Source organism: Syngnathoides biaculeatus, chromosome 13 (genome assembly GCF_019802595.1).
Source record: "Syngnathoides biaculeatus isolate LvHL_M chromosome 13, ASM1980259v1, whole genome shotgun sequence".
Taxonomy (NCBI): domain Eukaryota; kingdom Metazoa; phylum Chordata; class Actinopteri; order Syngnathiformes; family Syngnathidae; genus Syngnathoides; species Syngnathoides biaculeatus.
This window is the reverse complement of record NC_084652.1, coordinates 25,062,287-25,073,188: the sequence shown is the minus strand read 5'-3', so window position 1 is coordinate 25,073,188 and position 10,902 is coordinate 25,062,287. Positions and strand designations below refer to the sequence as shown.

At 43.1% G+C, this 10,902-nt stretch overlaps 1 protein-coding gene and 1 long non-coding RNA gene across 3 annotated transcripts; one reads left to right on the top strand and one right to left on the bottom strand.

Moving 5' to 3' along the window:
- The first annotated feature begins 2,844 nt into the window (after positions 1–2,844).
- LOC133511396 (uncharacterized) lies at positions 2,845–10,628 on the top strand. Of its 2 annotated transcripts, none has more exons than XR_009797897.1 (7): positions 2,845–3,040; positions 3,796–3,899; positions 5,842–5,998; positions 6,088–6,229; positions 6,369–6,503; positions 6,570–8,337; positions 10,365–10,628. It is a non-coding gene; the product is annotated as an uncharacterized LOC133511396 (long non-coding RNA). The 2 variants fall into 2 exon arrangements; XR_009797898.1 differs by lacking the exon at positions 10,365–10,628 and having other exon boundaries at positions 6,570–6,656; positions 8,103–8,241.
- On the bottom strand, positions 3,801–6,674 carry ptf1a (pancreas associated transcription factor 1a). The gene is made up of 2 exons (XM_061840277.1): positions 6,071–6,674; positions 3,801–5,956 (listed from the first exon to the last, which is right to left on the bottom strand). Exons 1-2 carry the CDS (start codon positions 6,672–6,674, stop codon positions 5,754–5,756), a joined length of 807 nt encoding a protein of 268 aa, XP_061696261.1. The 3' UTR covers positions 3,801–5,753.
- Positions 10,629–10,902: the final 274 nt, after the last annotated feature.

Below are 10,902 nucleotides of genomic sequence, written 5' to 3'. Positions count from 1 at the left end.
AAGTGGCTTGGAAGTGGAAAGCCTGGGCTTCCCTGCTATAACTACTGCCATGTGACCCGACCTTGGATATGCTGTGGAAAATGAATGGATGGGCCAATTTTACGATAGTTGTTTTAAACATGGAAGACATTTACACAGGCGGCACAGTGAAGCGAATGGTTAGACTGTTCGCTTCACAGTTCTGAAGACCGGGATTCACCTACTGGGTGGAGTTCATGCATTCTTGCCCTGCCTGTGTGGGTTTTCTCTGGGAACTCTGGTTTCCCCCAACATCCCAAAGACATGCATTAATTGGAGACTCTAAATTGCCCCGAGGTGTGAGTGTGAGTGTGGCTGTTTGTCTTGATGTGCCCTGCAATTGGCTGGCAACCAGTTCAGGGTGTACCCTGCCTCCTGCCCGTTGACAGCTGGGATAGGCTCCAGCACTCCCCGTGCCCCTTGTGAGGATAAGCGGCTAAGAAAATGGATGGATGGATGGATGGATGGATGGATGGATGGAAATTGCTCTTAGGTGTGATTGTGAGTCTGAATGCTTGCTTGTTTCTATGTGCCCTGCGACTGGATGGCAACAATTTTGGGGTATACTACCCCGCTTCCTGCCCGTAGATAGCCGGAATAGTCTCCAGCACTCCAGTGACCCTTGTGAGGATAAGTGGTTTGGAAAATGGATGAATGGATGGATGGATTTACCCAAATAAAACCAAGAAAGAATTTTTAAAAAATTGCCAAATTTGATTTTTGTTTTTACGTGTCTGTTATTATTGAAGAGTTTGTATGAGAATGCATCATTCATGTACAGTTGTTTATTTGCGTTTAAAAAAACAGGCTGGATGAGAATACTTCATTTTTTTCCTGGAATGTATCCTCCTAAGTGGTTCCCCCACCGAGTTGAAAATTAAAACACAACACCTAACAAACGTATTTAGCAGGTTGCCATTCCACAGGGATATACACTATATTATACATGCAGGCTTTTGTTTTTGATTGATTTGACGGGTGCATAATGCTGACTTTCTCCATCCCATCAGCAGACTGAAACGGTCTTTTTATGCCACTTGACTCCCTCAAACACACACTGTTGCATTTGTCTTGCAAATCCATCCCCGCTGCGCTGCGTTGAGACAAGGAAAAGGGAGCAGCCGGACATCAGTGAAGTTCAAGCCAGGGAACAAGCAATTTCTTAGAGCCCGCTTTTGTCGATACCAAAACCGAGAGGTGGTGAAAAATGATGCCAGCTTTAACACATTTGAATCCTGGCAACGGCGTTAGATAGCTCGGGGCGGTGGAGGGTTAAAACTGGGGGGAAAAGAAAAACTTGGTTCCCGTTGAGCCCAAAGTCAGAGCTGTAGAGAACAAAGGAGCCCCTAAAGGGTTGAGTGTCCTCTTGTCCACCAGTGTGACTGAAATTAGCATATGACCAATTTATCACTTTTTGTTGAAATATTGTGGGAAACGTTAGCATTCGTCATACAAGCTGCGCATTCACCAAGGCGAGAATATGGGGGGGGGGGTATATATTGAGACGTTGCTTGCATAAATTGGTTTCTTCTTCTGTCGCCAACTCCTTTTTACATTGCAACATTAACTGTGATTCCTTTGTGAGTCTTGGTTATGCGTGCACAATACTGAAACCTCAAATTTTCGTTTTATTGAAAAATGTGGAATAATGTCATCCAATACACAACGGGGTTGTCTTGTCCGTGTTATTTTCTCTCATTAGACAATATGGTTATTTGCGATTACATCAGCTTGAGCTTGTTGTGCGCATTGCCCTCTTGTTGGCCGTTAAAATTTGAGCTATTACAAAGTTGAACATTCCGGCAATAACAAGTTAGGCTCTTGGGGTCTTCCAAAAGACCAAGGATCATATGTTTAATGGTCACAACCATCTTGCTATTATTGTCGGGAAAAGGTAGCCTTTTAAAAGTTGGAAGGATTAATTTTTCGAGTTGGACGGAGCACTCACGCACCCAACCAGAAACGCGTATTTGCTATTGATTCCGTCCCCTTTCTCTTTCTTTTGGGAAGCTGCAGGAGTGGCCATCGTCATCGCCTTCTTCACTGCCGCATAAGCTTTTCATCACCCGGCTTTGTTCTTGGTGGAAGTAATGCCTCGAATCAAAGACATGACAATATTTTCCATCAGCTTGAAGACCCTGGACAAGTGCCCTCGAGCTTTGGCAAAAAATCGGAGCCGGTCATTCATCCTGTCACTCCGCACCTGTGCTCCCGCATTCAAAGTATACAAACCTGTCCCTATTAACATTAATTATTCACAAATAACACAAAGGCTGAAATGGAGCAGGTTGAAGTCTGTTTTGGCTTCAATATGTTTTATTCCTGTGAAGATGTGCCCGTCGCTGTCTTCCTCGCAACTCTCTTTCAGTCTTGAGTAGCTCTACACTTTGGATCCGACAATTGCGGCATCTGCTAAATGTTGCGGATCAAAATATGACACAAAACAAGAGTTAAAACCACTGCAGAATGAAGGATCAATGCTGAAGACAATGGCACAGGATGGGGACGGCCGGATGGTTGCGGGGGCACCAAAGACGACAGTTTGCTCTCTTGTGCAGAGAGCGCCAGGTGAAGGGAAGAAAATACACCATATCCTCCTCCTTTCTCTCCTTGAGAAAATGGCACACATAAATTTAATTGTCTTATCGAGGCGCGGCGAAAAGACCTTGCTGGTGTTAATTGGGTGTGTGTGCGCGCGTGTGTGTGTGCGCACGCGCGCACAAAACAAACGTAAAGACGTGTTGGCCTGCATGCGATGCTTGCGCTTTGAGCCCTGTGTCACGTCATTGAAACCGCGTTTTATTCTTGCAAAACGTCAAGCTTTACAGTTGCCATATTGTATCCCACACAAAGGCTAATGGAACATTAAAGACGCGGAAAACGGTGCCAACCCGTCTCGAAGACTCTTTGCTTGTTTTTAGGGCAGCTGCTCTCCACAGACACGGGCGCAAAGACGTGAAAAAAAAAGTTGAAACTACCAGGTGCATCCTCCAAGAACAGGGCCGAGATGCGCTTCATTGGGGTGAGCGCTCATAAAGATGTAATTGAAATTGAAAGGTCAAGTTGAGAAGAAAAAAGCGCGCAGCGAGGGAAGATGATGCTCTCAACCTCCCCCTTTCCTTTTTTGTCTTTTGGTCGCTGCAGCCCACTACAAACCTTTTGGTCATAAAGATTTAAGATGACAGCTTGACACTCGGCTGAAAAAAAGAAAACATTACAAACTAGAATGTACGGGAAGAGTCGTTTCATCTGCACATGAAGTATTCTGAATAAGTCCTCACTTGGAGCGACCTGTAAAACAGTCTTAAGAGGATTAAATAGCAGAGGCCAAAGATGCTATCATTTCCAAAGATTACGTTTGAGAAAATCTTAACTCGTCTTCTAATCACAGAACGGCCACTTTACTGGTTATTAAATGAGAATTGATTCTGCAATAGTGCGATTTAAATCTACCTATACAAGGCATAAAAATCATGGGGGGGGGGGATTAAACATTGCAGCAATCTCATCAAATGTCCAAAACGTTTCATTCTGAAGAGGAAACATTAGCGATCCTGAAAAAAGAAAAAACGTCTTTAATCTCACTGTTATATTCACAATATTATATAATTGTCTGATATATAATTGATATAACTGTCATTTGGTTGTAGTTCTGGGGGATAGGTAAGTGATTTAAACTAGGTGAATAAAACGGATCAAATGAGGAAAAAGTATAGTAGCCTACTTAATTTTTGGTAGCGCATGATTAAATTGACGGGTTTTTTTCCCCCTCAACAGTACTTGTTATTAACATGGAACAAGGGCTTGGACCCAGATCCAGGACTCCGAGGCAGTGACATGATGACGAGGCTGGTTTTATTCCAGGCTGAGTTCATACACAGGTAGGCAGTCCAACAAAGGCAAGGTCCAAAAACATGAAAAGGGGATCGGAAAACTAGCAGACAGAAACAACACTTAACTAGAAGTTGCTTGGACGCAGACCGCAGTCTCAAACAACTGGCTGCTAACAATACTGAACAACACGCAAGGCATAATTAGCTAGAATGAGGCCCAGGTGAGGCCGTGGCCTGGCGACGCCCATTATAGTAATCAGATATTATGTTACTTTCAACCCATACACAGTTTTTATTCCATTTTCTGGATGTGATGGAAATGACATTGGGGGCAGTAAAAGGATTGATTCAAAATGACCTAAATTTGAATGTAATGTGTCATGTGATAAGTTTTTATCCTTCGTTGCTTTGCCTGTGCTAAGAAATTTAAAAAAACATGCACACCTCCTTAGGTGAGTTATATTTTTTAATTAGAAATTTAAATACGACTCTTATGAGAATAAGCGGGTTGGAAAATAGATTGATGGATATTACTGTATTTAAAAATTGTGTGTTGTGTTTTTCATGTGCAGCCCATAAAAAATGTGTGTTCACAATTGATCCTCTGCTTGCAAGGCATGAGCTGCATTCTCCTTTTTGTGAATAAGCGTGCAACTTTTAAGTCTTTTCTGAAGCAAATTGCCTCTTGGCATGGCCCGTGTACATAAAGGAAATAAAACCTGTCAAGATGCTTAAATTGCCCTTTAAGGTTTTGCCAAACCCTCTCCCGGACCGACAAAATAGCCTCGAGTATTTCTGAAATTGCCCAGCATTGACTCGCTAACATCTGACTCGCTAACATCTGACTTTCTAATGTCTGTAATCGGATTACATGCTCCCGAAACTGCCAGATGATCTGTTTCAGGACGGCCAATTTCCACCACCAAGGAAATTCCAAAGTATGGCAAGCAGGTAAAAGACGCTTTGTGGCACATTAAAAAAACATGTGACTAAAATCCTGGAACTCGAATCACAACAAGATAGAGAAAACCAACCCCGTGAAGTCTATTTGCTGTCCATTGCATAGCGTCAGCATCAGTGTTTTGGAAGTTTCCCCTCAGTCATTTGCTTTCAGATTGCAGCCCACCAGCTTCACATAGCAGTGTGATGGAGTTTAGTTTGACTCATAACTTGGGTTAGGTTAGGAAAATCTGGCCGAGCAGCACCTGGCAGGCTGCATTCAACAGTCTCCCACCATGTTGCTGCATGCACGCTCATACGCGTGCACGCGAAACACCTTCAGCTGCAGCCAACAATCGCTCCCCATTTCCATACGCGCACTCGCATCCGAGTTTACTTCCATTCATACTTCCAGTTGCAGTCATGGTTGCAGTTCTCATTTTCGCTTTGCAACGCAGCCAAACATTAAATCCACTTCAAGTGTGTTTCGTTGCTGCATTTTGCTTGAATGCCAACCCTTTTCCTCATATATGTAACATCCTATGACCTTTCAGACAAATTGAGGATACGTCTTTAAGTCTGTACCAATGCTATAAGAACCGACGTATTGTTTTTTTCCCCCTCGTCAATTCCCACACAACATTTGCTGATTCGTTGTTGTCTTAATTTATTTGTAGATTGGATAGAAAAATAGTTCATCGTCATTATGAAAAAATAAATATCTCATTCTTTGCAATTAAATTACAACATATATTATTAGCAACATTAAATTAAATACATGATTGCCAGTGGCTTCGTTTAAAACGATAAAGCAAGTATATTTACAATATCACAATGTACAGTAGTTTTGTTTTGTTTTGTTTTTTTACATTGCATCACCAGAATCATCTACACGATCCACTAGTGCTCTGGCCTTCTTATATAATGTTTGCTCAGTCTAGGCCATTATTGTTGAAAGTCAGTTTAGGCCACCATGTCGAAAGGGGGTTCGTTCTCTATATCTGTGAGGAGCGGTTTTATGTGCACTTTCCGGGGGTCCTCCGGGGTCCAGACCTTGGCTGTGCGGATGATGTTTTGGTCCCGGAGTTGCTTCTCATCCGACCAGGATAGCGAGTGACCGGCCAGAGGAGGGAGACCAAAGTCGGGGTCACTCGGGGAGGGAGACCCTGTGAAGGAGAAAACCACAAAGGACGTCAATATCAAGATTTGTAAACAATCACATTTACCTTACTTGTGATATCCAACAGTTCCTCGAGCGAGCGTTACGAATTAAAACGTACTTGTTCCCCTGTGGCAGATAATGACTTTCTTGGGCTGCACGTGCATGTCGTTGGTGGAATTCCGGATCGGCAGGTCCGACTGCACCAGTTCTGCGAGGAAGTTGATGTACCCGATGGCCAAGCGCAGAGTGTCCACTTTGGAGAGCCTCTTCTCGTAGGGTAGGGTAGGGATGTGCGAGCGCAGTCCCTCAAACGCGTCATTAATCGACTGCATCCTCCGCCTTTCCCTGATGTTTGCTGCCTGCCTCAGCTGCTGCATCTCCGTGTCAGACCTCATTCTCCTCCGTCTTTTCGACAGGGCTCCACCGTGAGGGGACAGGTCTGGGATGCTGTAGGAGAAGGTGGACGAAGAAGAAGAAAAGGACAGGTTGCCTATGTCATATTCGCCCTCTGGGCCGTGATGGCCTGCTCTGTTGCCGCTCTCCTTGCTGGTGTAAAAATCTTGAAAATGGCTGCTGAAGAAATCCACGTCATCGTCTAACAAGTCGTCTGTATCCAGGTTTCCGTCCCTCGAGGACTGGTCGGTGAAAAAGTCGTCATCGTTGAAATAAGGAGGGGAGGAAAAGGAGTCAAGGGCTGAGAAAGGGTCCAATACGCTGTCCATGCTTGGTGTCGGTGCCCTCGGTGCCTGAACAATGACACTTTGTTCTGTCTTTGATTGACTCGATGCAACGTGGTCACCGCTCACTTCACTTTTCGCTGGAAGACAGGCACGCACGCGAAGCGCCTTTATAGCGACATCCGCAGTCGCGTGCCGCTTGCTCGAAACGCCAACCAATCACGTTGCGGTCCGCCAAAGCGCACCTCGTGATTAAACCTAGCAAAGCCACGCCCACGTGTGGCCACTTGCCCCCCGCTGCGGCCCAGCGTGGTCCAGACAGGCAACAAAACGGCTGTCAAACGCGTCCTTGACTCGGAATCATAGCATTTCCATTTGAAAAACGCGAACCACAAAGTTCCACATAATTCAAGCGTAGTCAACTGACCCAAGTGTCCCCTTATTCCCGGAGTTAAAATACTCAAATTATTTGTCGTAGTTGAACTTGTAAAACGGATTTGGATGTTTGAAATAAATAAATTCAAATTATTTGTCATTGTACAAAGATCAAATAATGTTCGGTCCCACGTGATGGCAATGTTCTTGACTGACGTCATTGTCCTTTCGTTGAAAATAAGTTCGTTTAAGCCCCTTTCAAACATGTGCAGCAGATACGAGTTACAGTAACATTTATTCAAATAGCATATTTTTACATCCTTGAAATATGGTGGACTGGCGTAATTGGTCTCGCCTTTCCTTGAAAATAATTAACGTTTAACCAGATCAATCATAGCCAACACAAGTACATGCTCCAATAAAGTTAATTCAAGTGATTTTTAAAAGTATTAGATTTAATAAGATCCACTTGATTGAATTCACATTTGAATTCGTCAATTTGTTGATCTGATTGAATTCACATTTGAACTCGTGAATTCGTTTATCTGTTGATTGTAGCTACATTCTAAGTGGAATAGGGGAACACATTTTTTCTGCTATTATTTTGATACCGATGTGAACATAATGGACCGATTCCAAAAGGCACTGACGTTAAAATAATTTTATAACATTTTCAGGGGGTGGGGTCACACAATTGTCTTGCATATGTATATTTCCATTCTGATAATTATGATGATGCATATTAGGATATTTTGTTAAGCATCGACCGAACCTGCTGTTGCTGCAAGTGACAGGCATTGAGCACATACACCCGTGATCTCAAGAGCCTCAGCGCGCTCATTTATTTCGCAAGAAGTGGGAACACTGCAGCCACAGCAGAGCAGAGTGGTCGATGTGCGACTTGTGCCGGCCAGTGCGCTTTTTGATTGGGAAAACTGGTTGATAAATAAAAGCACAGTGGTGGACCCGCGGGGTTTTGCACCGCTTTGACACCCCACGCAATAAAAAAATGCTTCGGGTACCGAGAGGACACCTTCCACCGGTTTGTTTAACTACTCATCTATTCAGGACATTCACTGAAGAGTCAATTTGTTCCAGGGGGGTGGAATGGACCTTTGATGCAGGATGTGTGCGGCGCGCGCCCCACGCGTGTTGAATGTGCGTGAATGCAGCAACCGCGCAGGCAGGCAGCGGCCGTGGGAAGAAGCCCACTTGCGCCGCTATCGTTGAATGCGGCAACGTGTCGCGTCAATGAGACTTGCGCTGCTCTCTGCATGATGAAGCTGTTGCACATGCCTTAAAGCAGACACCTAACAGAACAGCCACCAAACAGGTGCAGAACACAAACCAGGAGAAGGCCATTATACACGTCACATTATCATGTCACAAAACAGTTGCACTTGAATTTATCTTGGATATTGTCACCAAAATGACCAACATTCATTGTTTTATATGGAAGGGTATACCTCATGTTTGACGAGCACTTGATTACGTTAACCATTAAGGTACAGTGATTCAGTTAGAAAGCGTTGGACTGTTATAGAAAGCGTTGGCCTTAACAGTCCGCGTTGTGTGGAGTTTGCATGTTCTCCCCGTGCCTGTTTGCCCTAAGTGATCGTGAGTGCGGCTGTTTGTCTCGATGTGCCCTGTGATTGGCTGGTAACCAGTTTAGGGTGTACCCTGCCTCCTGCCCATTGACAGCTGGGATAGGCTCCAGCACTCTGTGTGGCTAAGAAAATGGATGGAAGGATGTTAACCATTAATACGCATTCCATATTTAACCCATAACGATGGCTTCTATTAAACTGACAATTTGTAAATACATCATTGGTATATAAACTAATTTCAATAATAGGCTGTAATTCAAACCCTGGCCCGCCATAACGATGGCTTCTATTAAACTGACAATTTGTAAATACATCATTGGTATATAAACTAATTTCAATAATAGGCTGTAATTCAAACCCTGGCCCGTGACTCCGGTGACAAATCCACTTTGAACTTTCAAAGATAATTTGGATGACTTGTCAACCTATTTTATACGCCACACGTCACCAGCTATATGTGATTTAGATTCCGATATTTTAAAAATGTTTTAGTTGCAATTATACCATATCATACAATATTCTCAATGTTATACCACATTTTACAATAATCCCGAGCCAAGTCAAAGATCTATGATAAAGTCGAATATACACACGCACTATTGGCCATTTTTTCAATGTCTCAATATCCATCTATTCACCAATCCATTATCCAAGCCGCTTATCCTAACAAGGGTCATGGGAGAGCCAAAGCCTGTCCCAGCTAGCTTCAGGCGAAAGGCAGACTACACCCTGAACTGATCCCCCATTATCCAAGCCGCTTATCCTAACAAGGGTCATGGGAGAGCCAAAGCCTGTCCCAGCTAGCTTCAGGCGAAAGGCAGACTACACCCTGAACTGATCCCCAGTCAGTCACAGGGTAGATATCGACACCATCACTTAGCAGGAATCGATCCCACGCTGCAATATCAATCAAGTGTGTGTTTCACTACACCATCAGTGACCCGTCAATTCTCTGTTTTTGTACAACAGCGGCTCCAACTACCGTGTAAGTGTGTATAACATTTTCATATAGTAGGCTCCAAATGTTGATGGATTTGACTTCATCGTGACAAGTCAAACAACTTGTTTGCATTAGTGTCACGTTGGGCCATTTTACATGGCTGTGTGAGGACGTGTCTACACCGCCCTCCCCTTTGCTCATGATAATTTGAACCGTGCAAGTTTATAACGCGGCGTGACCAATCGCTCCACGCACCTCATTGATGAGCGTGCTGCCATTCTGATGGAGCAGACCTGCTGAATTAGAACAAGTGTTTCGGTTCCCATGCAGCACCTCGCTCTGCAGCATGCATCAAGCCTGACGCTGCATTCAAAACCGGCCACGTCGCTGCGGGTGAGCACTTTGGGGGTTACAGCACGCACGCTCAGACACGCATCGGGGAATTAAGGTTACTAATGAGTCTGCGCGTGCACTGAATTAAAAAAAACACCTCACGTAATTCCTTTAAAAAAAAAACATTTTATATCCGGAAATAAAGTCAACACATCATTTGTTCGTTCCAATCGAAATTAAAAACAACGCGGCAAGGATAATTGTCAGCAAATACACTTTGTTTACATGATCTATTGATTTCAGGTACCCATGTTTTATTTTATTGCACCGATGATTGAGACACTATTGACCATTAAATATAAATATGTACTGTGTGTATATATATGTATGTATATATATATATATAAAATACAAAAAATGCATCACCTTATAGATGATGTATTCCTTATATTTCTAATTTTCTGCTTGTATTTTTAACAGGTACAATATAAAATGATTCAAGACATTGACAAAGAAGAGGAAACTGGACAAGGCAACAACATCAGTGACAATACAAATGAAAAAGATCTTTAAATGTGCAAACATAAAGTGGGTACCTAAAGGAAAATTGTTTTGTAAAGAATGTAGGAAGATGGCAATATAAAGTGTTATGTATATTACATTGTGTCTTCTTTGTGTGATAGCTGTTTTATTGTACTTGGTTGCCTTGTTTCATTTTAAAGCACACAACTAGAACAAGGAAAATATAAAAGAACTCTTACAATTGTAGGTGACCAAATTATGAGCAAACTTGGGACAGATCAAATTGAACAATCAACACCAGTACAATTTCCTTGATGCCAAACTCATACTGTACTTGTATAATTGATGTATTTTCAAGCATCTTTTCAAATGGTTCTACTGAGCGACATGTTAGTAAGAGCACAACACACAATGGTGATCTTGTCAATTGTTGGACCACAGTCTGGTCTGCAATGCAAATAGTCAATTGGAAGACTACTTTGTAGGATCGTGAATT